Source organism: Pantherophis guttatus, chromosome 1 (assembly GCF_059756535.1).
Source record: "Pantherophis guttatus breed Tessera chromosome 1, ASM5975653v1, whole genome shotgun sequence".
Classification (NCBI taxonomy): Eukaryota; Metazoa; Chordata; class Lepidosauria; order Squamata; family Colubridae; genus Pantherophis; species Pantherophis guttatus.
Genome location: NC_142063.1, coordinates 104,006,671 through 104,022,789, shown reverse-complemented (window position 1 = coordinate 104,022,789; position 16,119 = coordinate 104,006,671). Strand labels below are relative to the sequence as shown.

Genomic DNA, 16,119 nt, shown 5'->3' with positions numbered 1-16,119 from the left:
TTGTAATTTTGTTTAACAAACTATGTGAACCCAGCCTTTGTGGTTTGCTAAATATAACTCAGAGCTTCGTACATTGTGTAAATCCAGCCAATACTAGCTTACTCAACAAATCATGGCTAAGCAAATACAGCGTAATTCAATGTAAGAAGCCATTTGTTATTTCACTGGTGCTCACTCATGCTCTTTCATGTTCTTTTTTCTGGTATGCCATCCATTTTTATTCTCTTCTTTCTGCTGTAAATCCATGGCTTGTAAAAAGAACTGCTTGCAAATGCTTCCGCTTTCTATGGCTCAAGATTATACAGTAATGTTTAGCTCCCTCTATCTTACTTGTCTAGCTACAGCTACAGCTATCTGGTGCTTGTAATACATTTGCTGATAGCCAGGGGCTTACATAAACTGGAACCTGTTACGAACAGGTATTCATTTCAGTTTAGAAGAGTGCAATGTTTTATGTGAGAATTTAACTTTAACTGTTTTAGGGCTGCAGCACCTCTGTATCTCTCTATTTTCTTGGGATCAGTGCATATTAACTGACCATTTCTAATATATGTAATATAGTCAGGCTAGTTCCTGTTCAGCTTGAAAGCATTGCTTCAGTTTGCTTCTCTCTACAGGGGTTGAAACTCTCTGGGCACCCAAACAAGCCTATTCAATGTGGGATTGAGTAGTGGTTGCGTAAAAAAGTGGGACAATGGACAAGTTTGACGACAGTACAGCTGGGGGAAAAAAAATCATAGTTGACTAATTTACTCTTTGGTGTGGTTTAAGAAAGAAACAATACTGCTGCCAAGATTTACCATACTTTTTATTGTACTTTACAGAGTTCAAAGTGCTTCATAAACATTATTTTAGCAATCACCATTGCAGTTAAAGAAGTGGTGGTCATTCTATTACTTAGGGTGCAGGTATCATGTAAATAACAGCATGGCAAAGATGATCTGCAAAGAAGATATAATTTCTACATGGAAATAAATACATTCAATTCGAAGTAATTATTTTGTGGTTGTGGGTTTCCTGTTTCACAAGTCACTGCTTTACCCTCTGTCTTGCAGCAATGCTCAGAATAACTGCACAGCCTGTGCTTTGAATGGACTTCATTATTAAAGGAGGAGGGGAAACAATGTCACAGAAAAATGTGGCACAAGTCTTCATTATGCATGTATCGTCCATTATAACTTCTGCATGCACCCCTAATACATATGTTATGAGAAGTCCTGTCTTATGAGTGCCTCTAGAAAATCCTCAAGCACCAATTTGAAGTCATTCTTTCCCATTTTGGCTTAATGTTGTCCCTTTGAGTGGTCCTAAAACAAGAGTTAACCAAGCAACCTCCAAAGCTGGAATACTTCTAATGAACTGTAGAAAAAAAAAATCTCCTTTGTGGATAGACCCATAAATTGAGTTTGACTTGTAGTGACTTCAAGAATATGTTCATATGTGTGTTTGTATGGGGGGGGGGGCGGGAGCAGCTCATTAGAAGTCGTTTGCAAGGCTTTCTTCTGATATGCTTCACTTCCCTATCACCAGAGTTGCTGGTGATCTCTCCATCCAAACACCAACCAAGTTTTTGATCCAGTTTTGCTTTCTCGAGGTCAGCCAAGGTCGACTGTCATCTGCTGTGGCCCTTCTGCGGGGTAGCCTTGGGCAAATTACCCCCACCCCACCCTCCGACTGGCCACTTAGCGGGTACTTAAGGAGGGGATGAGAAGATGCAACTCATTTCTATGTGGACGGTACGGAGCTATGAGGCGTATACTCGCAGGTCGTCCTAACCAGAGGGGAACCGTACGCGTTAGGATTCCTGAGCCCCGACTCCTTGGGCGGCTGCCGGCTGCGAACCGGAGAACTGGGACCTTTCCCGAGGAGCCTCCCCCTTTGTGGGCAGGGCCAAGGAGAAACTCTCCGCCGGGCACGGAGCGGGCGAGCCAGTGTTGAGAGCCAGTGCGCGTTTGTTGAGACTCTCCAGCTGCGCCTGCCTTCGCCCGCCGGGGAGCGCAGCGTTCTCGCTCGCCCCCGTCCCCCCTCCCTCGCCCCCGGCTGGCTTCCCCGCGGCTTTCCAGGACGGGACCATGTCTTCTTCTTCTTCCTCCTCCTCCAAGGCGTGGAGCTTGGGGCGCCTGTCCCTTTCCGCCAGGAAAGGCAGCCTGAAGCCCTCCGCCCTGGAGCTGGCCGAGAACACCCCCAACGCCCACTACGCGCCGTTTGCCGTCTCCTCGCCCGCAGGAGCCCAGGGCGCGAAAGAGCCGCCGAGCAGCGGCGAAGTAGCCGAAGCGGCCACGGTAGTGATGAGCGCCGATTTCCCGCGCCCGCCGATCAGCTTGGACCCGCGCGTCTCCATCTACAGCGTCCGCAGACCTCTGCTCAGCCGCAGCAACATCCAAGGCCGGGTTTACAACTTCTTGGAGAGACCCACCGGCTGGAAGTGCTTCGTCTATCACTTCACCGTGTGAGTCGAACCACTTTTTGCTCTCCGCTCGCGCCGGCCGGTCCTGCCGCCGTCGCCGCCCCCGCCCCTTTCCCGCGCTCAGGGTGGCTGCGGCTGACCTCTAACGTCCCCCCCCCTCCCCTTTCCCTTCCCCGGCGGCCTGGTAAAAACCCCCGGAGTCGAGGGGAGGAAACGGGGAGGGGAAGGCCAGCACTTCGTTCCTGGCTCAGGAAAGGCGTGAAGGCGCTGGGAGGGTGGGCTGGAGAGAGAGAGAGAGAGAGAAAGAGTGCCCAGCCTCCCTCCCCGCTCTCCAGGAGTTGGAGGTTGTGGGATGCCTGAGGTTCCGTCGTAAGTGCGACCGGCTCGCGTGTAGCCGGAGAACTCTTCCTCCCGAGATTGACGTAGCCCCGTGTCTGCAGTGCTGACTCGGAAAGGAGTCTCCCCCCCTCCCCCCCCTCCGAGATTAATGGGACGGAACTAAACGGGTCGCCTATTGCAGGAGGCCAGCCTCACACTGGGCTCGCTCCCCCTCCCCCCCACCTCCGTTTCCTAACTGCACTCGGGCTGCCCAAGAATTCATCCTTCAGAGAGAGTGTAAAAATACCCGCTCGGACTGTTTTCAAAGAAACGCAGTCCGGCGCTTGTGTGTTTTCCTTGCAAGTCAGTCAGTCAGTCAGTCCACTGGAGTTCAGTTCCCGCCTAGGCCATTGGAAACAGGGGGTTTTTAAAGGGTAAACTTGGGCCCTAACTTCTACCAACAGCTAAGTTGTAAAGCACTGGAGTAAGTGTTTCGTAGGCAACTGCCTACACCGAGGGCTCTTTCGGGACTCCAGTTGCACTATTTTTTTATTTATTTATTTTATTTTGTCGAGTACATATTAAATAATATATATAAGTATAAGCATGAATTCTGCAAATCCTGTTTGTAGGTATGCTCTCCTGCAAAGTACGGGAAAGCACCGGGCAGATAAAGACTCTTGTTTTGTTCCAGTCATTCATAATCCATTTAGCAAAGCAAAAGTACAAGGTAGCTAAGAAGCTATACTTGCTCTTGTACCAGAGCCAATAGCTTTGTTGCCTGTGGGAAGGAACTTTTAAGTCATCTGCCAGAATTGGTCAATTCATTATTTGGAGCTGAGGCCTTGAACTACGCACTGCACATATACTTCAGTTTTAAAAGGCAATAAGGAAAAACTGGTTTATGAGCGAGTTAGAGGGATGGAATGGTAACAAACTATGTTTAATCCTTCCCTCCATCCTTTTTCTGCTCTAGATTGGCCTACCTGCAGCACACGTGTATTTCCTATTCCATAGCGTTCCCCCTCATATTTAAAGAAGACAAACTTTAAAAAAAAAAAAAACTTACAGAATGAATAGTGCCTAATGCCTATTTTTCACTCACTTCTGTCTACCCTGAATTTCTCCGGATTTCCTCTGTAAAATTGCTAAACTTGTATTTCCCTTTTCAAATGTGCATGTGGAATGCCAGAAGTAGGAATCTGGAATGCACTGGAATAAAAAGGGGGATTGCACCAGGAGAGCAAAAGGGTCAGGGAAAATGATAGTTCAGAATGGGTAACACATGGCAATAATTAGCAAAAGAAAATCATTGGAACTTTGTGTGTGCGCGCGCTTGCATGCAATCATTAAGATAATACAACACACTTTCAGGTTTAGTTTACTGGCTTGCTAAAGTAGCCCACAGACCATAGTTTGCATTTGTGACTTGTTTAGTATACCAGTAGAAACCCACAATGGTTTATAAGCAATAAACAAATGAAACAAACTGTGTTATGAATTAAAATGGTGTAGCCCAACAGATTGTCGACTTAAAACACACTTTCATGAATAGCAGATGGTCTGATCCTATAAGGTCTGATCCTATCACTGAACATAACGTATTTAAATGATCACATCCATCTGTTATCTTTTAATTTAACCCAATTGAGGCAAGTTGGATGAAGGCAAAGACTATGATAATTAACCAACCTTTGAAGAAGCTTCTCTGTATTGTGACTGAAATCTATGTTCAGAATTTTGGTCATTTAGATAAGAACTCTATTCCCCCCTCTCCCAAAATATAAATGTTGAATTGATTGGGTGGATATGATCTGCCAAGTAAAGAAGGGGGAAGTAATATTCTGTTATATCAGTTTTTGGGTAACATTTTTAAAACAGAAAGGACTTTATTAATCAATTTCCTGCTACCAGTAATAATTTATACTTTGTCTCTTATCTGATTATTTATCTGGTAGGATTAGAGGTGGTGAGCACATGTAGTGTCTTCCGAACACTGAAAGTTCTTTCTGCTTCATATACAGATTATACGTGTGCCAAGAATTGAGAGCATAAGTATATCCTGAAACACAGCAGGGCATTAGCTGCCTTTGACAGTCTGCTTAGGAGAAACACAAGTGATTTGTTTCTTCATGTTGGTACGTTTAAAATAGCAGATGTTATAAACCTTACAATTTGAGCCATGGCCTTAACGAGAAATATCAACAGTAGCAAAATAAAATGTACGGTCTTTGTATGTAGGATTGTTATATTTGTCTAATAATCCAAGTCATTTATCAAAATGGGATGTTGGGTATAACACAAGAATATAGTGTATATCTGAGAAAGTAGGTTCAGATATTACGAGTGGATATAGTTTTTTAACATAGAACAAGTTATTAAGCAGCAGAATGCAACTTGAATCTATTTGCAATAATGCCTGTGGGCCCTACATATTCCACAGGCATGCTTAGACAATAAAGCAGATAATAAACTTATTGACTTATGACCACAATTGAGCCCCAAATTTAAATTCGTTAAGTGAGAATTTGCTTGTCAGAAGGTTGCAAAAAGTGATCACGTGACCCTGGTCATAACTATAAATCAGTTGCCAAGTCTCTGAATGTTGATTGCAGGATCATGGGGGTTGTAACTGTGAAAAACGGTCATAAGTCACTTTTTCAGTTCTATTGTAACTTTGAATGGTCACTAAATGAACTGTTGTAAATTGAGGACTATCTGTAGATGGTTGCCAATGGAGAGATAAAAGCATCTCAAAGGAATGATTATGTGGAGCAACCTCATTGATTTGCTAGCTAGTCTACTTCAATATCTGTGTCCACCCAGTTATAGATGCCTGTCAAATGTCCAGCTCTTTGAGAGCTATCTCAACCAAAAATAATTCTTCTAAGCACGTTTATCCCAGTGTTCTTTAACAAGATTTATTAAACTGAAAGTGAAAGGGTATATGGGTATTAGTGATTGAAGTATTTCCCATTTAGAACAAACTTACTCCCAAATTGATTAGACCTTTGTTTCAAAGTTTGATAGAAACTTTGTTAGTTTCTTTCTAATGACTTTCCAGTAATTGGCAAAGAGGTGGTTCTTTTCAATGATAATAAGATGAGCTTCTAAAGCAAGTGGCTATTTACAGAACTGTCTTCTAAATTCTTATCATTCTGATTACATCATTACATCAACATTGCAGTGTGCCTACCAGACCCAAATATTGTTTCTGTGGCCTTACTAAATAGAGATGCCGAGCATGAGTCTGGTAGCAACTTTGAAGACCTGTATTCACTGAATTAATATAATTGTGCTGTTGGGATCCTATAAAGCACTCAAAAGAGTTCCATAACTAAGCTAATTTGAGTGGTCACACCTGACTAAAAAGCAACACTACAAAAGGACTGATTAGATATGTAAGAAATATTAGTTCACAAAACCAAGTTCTGTAGAGGATTCTATAGCTGTATTTTCTTTTTCTGCTTTTGTATAAACAGTGTGGCTTTGGTTTCTCTGTATTGGCACTGTTATTCAAGTCTATATGATTTGAAACTTATATATATATATACATATATACACACATGCACACACATATACATACCAATACACACACACACACACACACACACACACAAACCCCTACTAGACCAAATATATATATATATGTAGGTTTGGTCTAGTACCATGATGGCGAACCTATGGCACGGGTTGCACGGGGAGCCATATCAGTGGGCACGCGAGCATTGCCCTAACTCAGCTGCAGCGCACATGCGCGTGCAGGCCAACTGATTTTTGGGCCTTCCGGGCCCACCAGAGGTTGGCAAATGGGCTGTTTCCGGCTTCTGGAGGGCCTCTAGGAGGGTGGTGAAGGCAGTTTTTGCCCTCCCCAAGCTCCTAGAAAGCCTCTGGAGCCTGGGGAGGGTGAAAAATGCCATCGCATGCCAAAAGCGGGGGAGCACAGGGGGGGGGTCATACGTGCATGCACGGGGGGGTGGGGCACATTGAATTGTGGATGTGGGCACGCATGCGTGCAACACCCCGCGCTCCCCCCGCTTTTGGCACCCTGCGGCATAAAGGTTAGCCATCACTGGTCTAGTACTTAAGGTACCAGGCTAAAAACCAGACCCTTGAGTTTTAGTGCAACCTTAGCTATGAAAGGTGACTTTGTGCCAGTCACCATCTTTCAGCCCAACTGTCCTCACAGGGTTGTTGTGGGGAAAATAGGAGGGAGTATTTGGTATGTTTACCATCTTGAGTTATTTATAAAATAATAAAGGCAGGATGGATGGATGGATGGATGGATGGATGGATAGATAGATAGATAGATAGATAGATAGATAGATAGATAGCACCTCAGATTTATGTACATCCTCAAGTACTGAAGATAAATATACCAAACTGGTTTTTGATCCTAAATATTGTAGTATGGAGTACTGCTATTTAGGATTCTAGCTACTACAGTCTATAGGCATGTAAAAAAGTGGCTGTGATCCCAATTCGAATATTTGATTTGCCATGAGTCATTTATTTGATGATTTATAACAATAAGCCAATTCAATTTGATTTTATTCAATCCATTTGATGAAAAGGGCTCTTGAGTGCAAAAGCCCTTCCAGACTGTCAAACGGATTTGAATCCATCTGACTCCATTCAACTATTTAATCTGAATTGTTGATTCAGTTTATAAAGTCAGCTCAATTTAGTGATTATGTTAAATTGCCTTCCCATTATATGTCAAAAATGAATTTTTGCATAGCCTAGAGTTGGTACTTATCCCACTGCCCCATAAACCATCTCTTTAGTTAGCAACTGTGTGTAAGCAGGTTTCATTCTCATTGTGTTTTTCCCCCTTTTCTCTCCTACTTTAGGATTTTTTTTGCTAAAGGATTTTATTGAGGTTCTGTTGTTTTTCTCTTGATATTTCTGGAATGCTTGCCTTTTAATATAATCTTATAAATGGACTATATTACAAATAGTACTCACCGCCTGAGCACGGGAAATAGATATAATTGATACTTTGCTATATAAATCTACTTAATACTATAAAGGAAAATCCTATCGTATATAGAGCTGGGACTTCCATAAATTCTGGATGCAAAAGTTTCTGTTTCTATGAATTGATATCACATTGTTGTAAGATGGGTGGTGATTGATAGATGATAGATAGATAGATAGATAGATAGATAGATAGATAGATAGATAGATAGATAGATAGATAGATAGATAGAAATATCAGAAGAGGAATGATTAGTAACTCTATTTTGTTATTTCCTGCTTTGAAAGATTGGGGCATACATTAGCAAGACATTGAGAATGTGTTTATTTTTATTTATTGTTACATTTGTTTCCCTCCATAATCTCAAAAGGTTTTGGGTGATTTACAAAGAACAGAATAAGAATGAACACAACTGGATTAAATTTAGAAACATATATGACAGAGCCCTGCAAATAACTTGGTGGCAAGCCATGAAGATTATTGGATATACCAGACCAGGAAATCAATTCTAGAGGAAGGCTAATGATACTTTTATTGAGGCTGGCTATAATAACAAAATTTTGCAAGTCTGATTCACTCCAGTGAAATCTGCCTGAGGCACTTCCGAATGTTGTCTCTTTGTGACATAAACGTGCTTCAGATCCTTTTGCCTAGGCAATAGTTCTTGCATATTTCCATCAAGAGCATCTATCTTTATAGGTCAAGACCAGCACTTTAATTGTACCTGGAAACTCATTGATAACCATTTCAGGGCCTGCAGCACACATGTGGCGTTTTCCTACTGGGAAAGTTTAATGTGCACTGGCCAATTCACTTTAAACCAACTTCAGCTGCTGGGTGGTCTTTAGGGGGAACATTATGTACACCATGCGGTAGACTGGTGATGACAAGAGCATGAGTTACTGTAGTGAGGAACTCAAAGGGGAAGGAGTTTGACAGATCTGAACAGAGAATTGTACTTCATAAATCCACTGTTAATGGGAAAAAATGCTGGACATACAAAAACGTGGGGCTGCCCTTGAAGCCCACCCAGAAGCTACAATTTGTCCTCAATGTGGCAGTGCACACGATGATACATCCTTTAGGTTTACCCATGTAACACCTCTGTTGTGTGAGCTGCACTGGCTTCCAGTTTCCTTCCAGGTGCAATTAGAGATGTTGGCTATTACTTGTAAAGCCCTATCTGCATAGGACACCTATATTGCACTGCTTTTCCCTAAGGACATTGATCCAGATTATATAGAGTGGGCATGCTTCTCTTAAATCATTTCCACCTTAAGAGAGCTAGGGAGTGTGCCTTTTCCATGGCAGCTCCTGCCCTGTCCAACACCCTTCCTTCTGAAATGCAGCAGACCTCTGCTTGCCAATTTGTTTAATTCATTTTAGTTTGCTCTCTGTTAAAAGGTATCCCAAAGTGTGATACTGACTACAGTTATTAAACTGTTTTAAAAGATAAGATAAAATAAGACTCGGTTCTATCATAGAAGCTGAAAAGTCTCTACTTTAGTGGTTGTCGCATCAATGAAATAGATGTTCTTAAATAAATCCATCAATAGTATAATATGGGAGCATTATTAACAGGGCAGCATGACAGTTTATATAATATAATATATAATATAATAACAGAGTTGGAAGGGACCTTGGAGATCTTCTAGTCCAGTGATGGTGAACCTTTTTTCCATCGTGTGCCAAAAGCGGGGGAAGGCGGGGGGTCATGCACGCATGCCCACCCCCATAATTCAATGTGCCATGCGCATGCCCTCCCCCCACTTTTGGCACACAATGGCACAGTGGGCCCAGTAGGCCCGTTTTTCACTCTCCCCAGGCTCCAGAGGCTTTCTAGGAACCTTGGGAGGGTGAAAATGGCCTTCCCCACCACCTCCCGGAGGCCCTCTGGAGGCCGGAAATGGGCCGTTTGCTGATTTCCAGTGGGCCTGGAAGGCCTAAAAATCAGCTGGCCAGGCATTGCCAGCTGGCCAGGCAATGCTCACGTGCCCACTGATATGGCTCCGCATGCCACCTGTGGCACACGTGCCATAGGTTCACCATCACGGTTCTAGTCCAACCCCCTGCTTAGGCAGGAAACCCTACACCACTTCAGACAAATGGTTATTCAACATTTTCTTAAAAACTTCCAGTGTTGGAGCTTTCACAACTTCTGGAAGCAAGTTGTTCCACTGATTAATTGTTCTAACTGTCAGGAAATTTCTCCTTAGTTCTAAGTTGCTTTTCCTTGATTAGTTTCCACCCATTGCTTCTTGTCCTACCCTCAGGTGCTTTGCTCCCTCTTGTTATATAAAATACTTGAGTTCCAAAGACAAGATGGAGTGATTGTTAGTGATATTTCCAACCTGCTAACTTTTTTCCAAAGTTTGTAAGATAATATTAATACAAACAATGATATGTAATTTATTCATATTTATAAATATGTAGAAAACTTAGGCCTGGTTGTATTTGTTATGATTCACTCTCTTAACACTTAAGAACTCAAAGACACCTAAGTGTTGTTTAGTTACACTGGTTTCAGTAACCCTTAAGCACCTTACACTTAATTGGGTTATTTCTATTATGTAGAAGTAAGTATGGAGGAAATGTTTGGGATCCATAATCAGCTACTGGCTCCAGCGAATTTCATAATGAAGCCTCTCACTGATTTCAGTTTGGCTTAGTTATATTCATTGTGTGCAGGAAGTAAATAGCTCAAAATTTTGAGAAAGTTGAAGCATATCCACACTTTTCTCACTCTTGTGCCATCTAGATACATTGGATTACAGCTGTTCTCTGCGTGTGTCTTGAAAGATATAAAATTATAGGATTGTTTTCTATCTTGTTTCGCAATCACATTTACCTTTTGAACAACCCTATAAAGCAAATTACATTGTGGGCACTGTAGTGGAGCTTTGCCAAATGAATATTGATCTCTTTTCTCTAATTCAACCTGGAATTCAACCCAAACGATCACATATAATAGAAATTCAATGTTTTTAAAAACCGTGTCTCGTATTTCACACCACTTGTACTGAATGCTGAAGTAAAGGCAAACCCTGTATATTTATTTTGCTAAGTGCGTAAACCACTTTTTGTCGAGAAGAGATTTGATGGTGGCGTGTTATAAAAAGATAAGTTCTGTATAATAGCAACAATGCCATGTGACATAGTGAAACATGTGTAATAGCGTTTCAACATAATGATAGGAAAGTTCAGCTGTTAAACTAGCAGTTTACAACGGTGTTCATGAAAAATTCACAGGCTGGAAATGTTAAAAGAAAAAGCTAATGAGAACCTTTCACCTATTTCATTTGTTTGTGTTCAGGAAATAAGATCAAGTCAGGGCACACTGAATGTGTCTTCTCTAATTAGGTCGAATATGATTCACTGGCTGATTGCAAGGTTGACGAGAGACTGTCATTAAATCATTCCACTACACAGAAGATTATTTGCCTGGTTTGGTATAATTCCAAACAGGTTATTTGGCATTTTAAGGAACCAATCATGTGTTCTCATTTCTTTGCAAGCGGGATCAGGGTCAGTATAATTATGTGAATACCAAACATGTACATTCTCAGGTGTAAGTCAAGCGGTAACTAAATTTCAGAAATACCTGGTTTCTGAGCAATACTGGAGGCACCATTCTATTATTCCAACAACTGCTGCTTGAATAAATACACATATAGCTTTTATACAGGCAAGAAGAATACTTGGAATTAACCCTGCATCAAAAATAGGAAACGATGAATACTGTATGAATTCTGGAAAGCAAATTACTGACTAGTGGCTCAGTGGCTAAGACACTGAGTTTATCGATCAGAAAGGTCGGCAGTTTGGCGGTTCGAATCCCTAGTATAGGTCTCCTGCGTGAGCAGGGGGTTGGACTAGATGACCTCCAAGGTCCCTTCCAACTCTGTTACTGTTACTGCTATAAGTCACTTTTTTCAGTGCCACTGTAATTTTGAACGGTCACTAAATGAGTGGTTGTAAGTTGAGGACTACCTATATGTAATCTTAGCCCAATGGATGTTTATAATATAAACCTTGGAGTTGCGTAGACATTACTTAACTCTAAGTTAAGTGAAGTCTGTTCAGAATTGGCATCTTTTAATTTTCCTCATTTCTCCAGTCCTAGCTCCAGTACTGCTGAAAAGCTCTTTCAAGATTGAGTGATTTGGAGACATTGTCACATTTGTCAAATAAAGATACACCCATGTGTAGATGGAAATGCTCCCAGTGGAATATATCCAACTATAGGAAATAATAACTAGTTCAGTTTGCAATATTGAATACTTGGCAAAGACAAAGAAGCGGTCAATTTATTGTGTAATTTAAAATAAGTTGGTATATTATTGGACAGAATTCCAAATTTAATATTGAAGTTTGGAATATGGAATACACTTGAATTGAATAAGTTACACTTAATTTTGCCGAAAGATAGATTAAAATGTAGTTGGATTGTGGCTACAGCATCTATTCAAAACCCATGTTTGTTTTGCACACTTAATTCATGTACAAGATTATCATGTATGAGGAAGGAGGACTATTCAATTTCCTTAGTGATGAGTTAAATTTTCACTACCTTGATTTCATTTTGCTTGACTTCACCGATGCAATCAGCAGTTATAATATTAGGTCATAAAACCATAATGCCTGTATCGTCAAACAATCGGATTTGTCTCAGTCTCAAGTAGCTTCTGTGCATTCTTGCTTCATTCAGTCTCCAAATACGTTTTTAAAAGCTTCCTGAATGTTATAGAAGTTAGAGTATAATTCTTGTATCTGGTGGGATGACTTTCAACAGGAGGGGAATGCCTATAGAAAATACCCATCTCTGATACCTATCTTGTTGTACCTGATGAGAAGAGGTGGGGTGAAATCTCAATATATATTGTCTGTAAGCAAGCCTGGGCAAGCAGATTCTGTTTGTAAGAGAGTAAGGGAGATGACCTTGACAGAAATATGTAAAAACTGTTAGCTAGGCAAAAGGGACGGTTTTTAAAGTCTAAAACACTGAGTTTAGATTTTGAAGTGGCTCAGGTAGACACCTCCCTAATTCACTAGGATATAAGAAGGAAGGAGATGTACGGTACAGTCAGACATGCACAATTTTGTTGTTAAAGCCAATCTCAATAAAAATAGAAATCTCAATAAAAACTTTTGGTGGAGTTGATTTCTTTGTCTTGTCTACCCAGTGGGGCTGACAGGGTATCAGAAAGTTATCAATGTATGCAGATTGTTTGTTTAAAAAAGCAGGAAGTCATAAGGGGGAAAAAAATTAAATGAAGTCCTAAATCATCCCTTGAGATGTGGCTTGATGCTATTATGGATGGGCAACTGGTAGACCCTTGAACTCATTTAATAAATGAAGAAGAAACCAGGCCAAACTTCTTGCCGTGCATCTCTCCTTGTGATGTCCTTCACTGTATTCCTTGGAGATAGTAAAAAATAATCCAAAGTGTATACAGGTAGTTCTCGATTTACAACAGTTCATTTAGTGACTGTTCAAAGTTACGACAACACTGAAAAAAGTGACTTAGAACCGCTTTTCACACTTTGCAGCATCCCCATGGTCATGTTATCTAAATTCGGACTCTTGGCAACTGATTTATGTTTATGATGGTTGCAGTGTCCCAAGGATCATGTGTTTATCTTTTGCGACTTTCTGACAAGCAAAGTCAATGGGGGAGCCAGATTCACTTAACACTTCTACTAATTTAACAACTACTGTGATTCACTAAGCAACTGTGGCAAGAAAGGTTGTAAAATGGGAAACACTCATTTAACAGATGTCTCATTTAACAATGGAAATTTGAGATTCAATTGTGGTCGTAAGTCGAGGACTACCTGTACTGTCTCCAAGCCAGAAAGAGGTTGTACAATCTTATCCTAAAGAGATTCCTTATTCCTATCTTGAACTCTTCCAAGCTTTGGGGCATCACTTGTGTACTAAGAAATGAGTTCACACCATTTACTAAGCCAAAATATGGTAGTATGATTTTGTCTTAGCAGATGATGCAAACCACAAATGTCATAATTTATTCTCAAATTGTGGTTAATCAAAGCGTAGCTCACTGTCATATGCCATCCAGCTCATGAGGAGCGTTTGCTTATTTTCCATAAAAGTCAGTATGTTGCAAGAAAAGACTTACATGGAAAGTAATATTGAATTAATTGTATGCATGTAGGAAATCATGAATTGTTCAACAAGATACATGGCGTATACATTTACTCCATGGGAGTACTTTTCATTCCTTTTCTATTTCATGCATATGTGTTTCACATTTTTCCATATTCAGTATATTTCTATATATTTATTCCCCACCCCCCAATTATAGCTTTTATTTATTTTTCACAGATTTTGTATAAATAATTAAAACCAATGAGAAAGTGAGAAAGTATTTCCTCTGAAAGAAAAATAGCCTCTAATTGGGATTCTATTTGATTAAAGCCTAGAAGAAGCTGTATCTTTCTCTTTCTTTTAAAATGCTTTAAAAATCTTCGAAACGTTTTGAAAACAGGATTGTTTTCTTTTATAGAAGAATGTTAAAGAATTGAGATTACAATTCATGAAAAACAGTGGGAGTTTACTGACTTCAAAGGCATAGGATTGCCCCCTCAAACCCAGAAAACGTCCAAAATTAAATTCTGATGATGGGAAATGGAAATGTGTGAAGATGGGTCACTGAACTGTAAAAGTGAGATAATAAGTCTCATATGTTTTCCTTGTGACCCTTTCCCAGTGTAGAAAGGAAGACCATTCTAGAATAATCAGTAAGATTTTTCAGTTCTGTATGTGTCCTATTTTCAGATTTTATTTTTACTGTTATATTATTGTTTTCATTGCATAGTCACTTGTTTTCTTGTTGCCAACTTGGTTAATTAGTTTTCTTTGACCAAATCTGTCATTTCATTTAGAACCAACAACACTTGCAAGTATTTTTAGTTCATTCCCCCCCCCCCCGGCGTAGCCTGACATGTGAGTTACATGCCCACCAGGTTATTATGCTATCATAAAACGAAATATGGACACTTCAAATGGAATAAATGTATAAAAGACAAGTGGATCATGAAACTGCAAATAAATACAAACCTTTGCCTCTTTCCCTTTCCCCTATTTTATTAATAAAATCTCATGGGGTTTTTGTTAACAAAATGGAAGTTATAACTGAAATCTGCCTCACTTGTTTTAGAATATTTTCAGACTTTTTCCTCATGTCCTCTATTCTAAATGCCAGCAAGTGTCCCAAGTTTCAGGAACTGGTCTTCCTCCTAACCAATCCTTCTAACACTGGATACCAGAAAATGCAACTTCAGTGTTTTCAACATATGAATTGGCTTTTTCCTTCCCTATTATTCTTAAAGTTATAATTAGCTTTAGACAGTAATATCACAGGCATATCTCAGTGTCACCAATTTAATACATAATTTTCATTTCTTTGTTTCTGTATTGTTGGTTTGTTTTTTCCGAATGAATGGGTCTGCAATATGTTTAACAAAATGTTGCATTTACGGAAAACAATGTATTTCCACATGACTTTGAGCCAGTTTGAATTCGACTCTGACTCTACCTGGTTGCATGACATTAACTTTGCATTAATTTTGTTTTTCCCTTGTCCTCAGTTTATTTAAAAGCATAGCAAGGTTGGCAGTTTTGCTGCATCACCTTGCACAGAATTTTGGGAGTGGTGTATGTCTCACTAGGAGGATTTCCCCATCTTGTCCCTTACACTGTGCTCAGTTGAGTCTTCTTTTATTTTTTGTCTCCTGCAGACACTCAGTGTCCATTTCCGGCAGCTAAAGTATACAGTATCTTCCTCATTCCATCCTTTGCAATGATTTTTGATCATTGTTTTTCCATGTTCTATGGTTGGTTTTGGTCATTTGTCTGAAAAGCTGAATGGGAGGATGGACTTCACTCTCATCATATAGTTATTGCTGTGGCATATCTTTATGTATATGTATATGTATATGTATATGTATATGTATATGTATCGGGTGGGTTCTACTTACCTTTACTACTGGTTTGCAACGGGGCTGCGCGCGTGCTCTTCTGTGCAAGCGGAATGACATCAGGGTCGGTGGGCAGAGCCTCCCGCCAGTTTTACTACCAGTTCTATAGAACTAGTATGAACCAGGGGCAACCCACCACTGATATGTATATGTATACATATATGTATACGTATACATATACATACACACAGACAGACAGACGTATATGTATATGTATACATATATGTGTCTTACCGAGACACCTGGTCTACTCCAACAGGTGTCTCAGTAAAACACTTAATCTTTCCCCTGGCTCAGGGTGATGAAGGGAGGAGAACCTGTGGCTCAGTGGTTAATACAACTGCCTAACATGCAGGCAGCCCAGGTTCGAATCCAAGTAAGGGTAAGGCTGGCTGATGAGAGTTAAGAAGCT

At 40.4% G+C, this 16,119-nt stretch overlaps 1 protein-coding gene across 2 annotated transcripts in view; it reads left to right on the top strand.

Moving 5' to 3' along the window:
- Positions 1-1,893: 1,893 nt before the first annotated feature.
- KCNQ1 (potassium voltage-gated channel subfamily Q member 1) overlaps positions 1,894-16,119 on the top strand; it is a 364,521-nt gene continuing 350,295 nt past the window's right edge. For both annotated transcript variants that reach the window (XM_034416897.3, XM_034416896.3), the window contains exon 1: positions 1,894-2,449. In XM_034416897.3, coding sequence (XP_034272788.1) covers positions 2,073-2,449 — 377 coding nt within the window. In that variant the 5' untranslated portion in view covers positions 1,894-2,072. The remainder of the gene's footprint in view (positions 2,450-16,119) is intronic.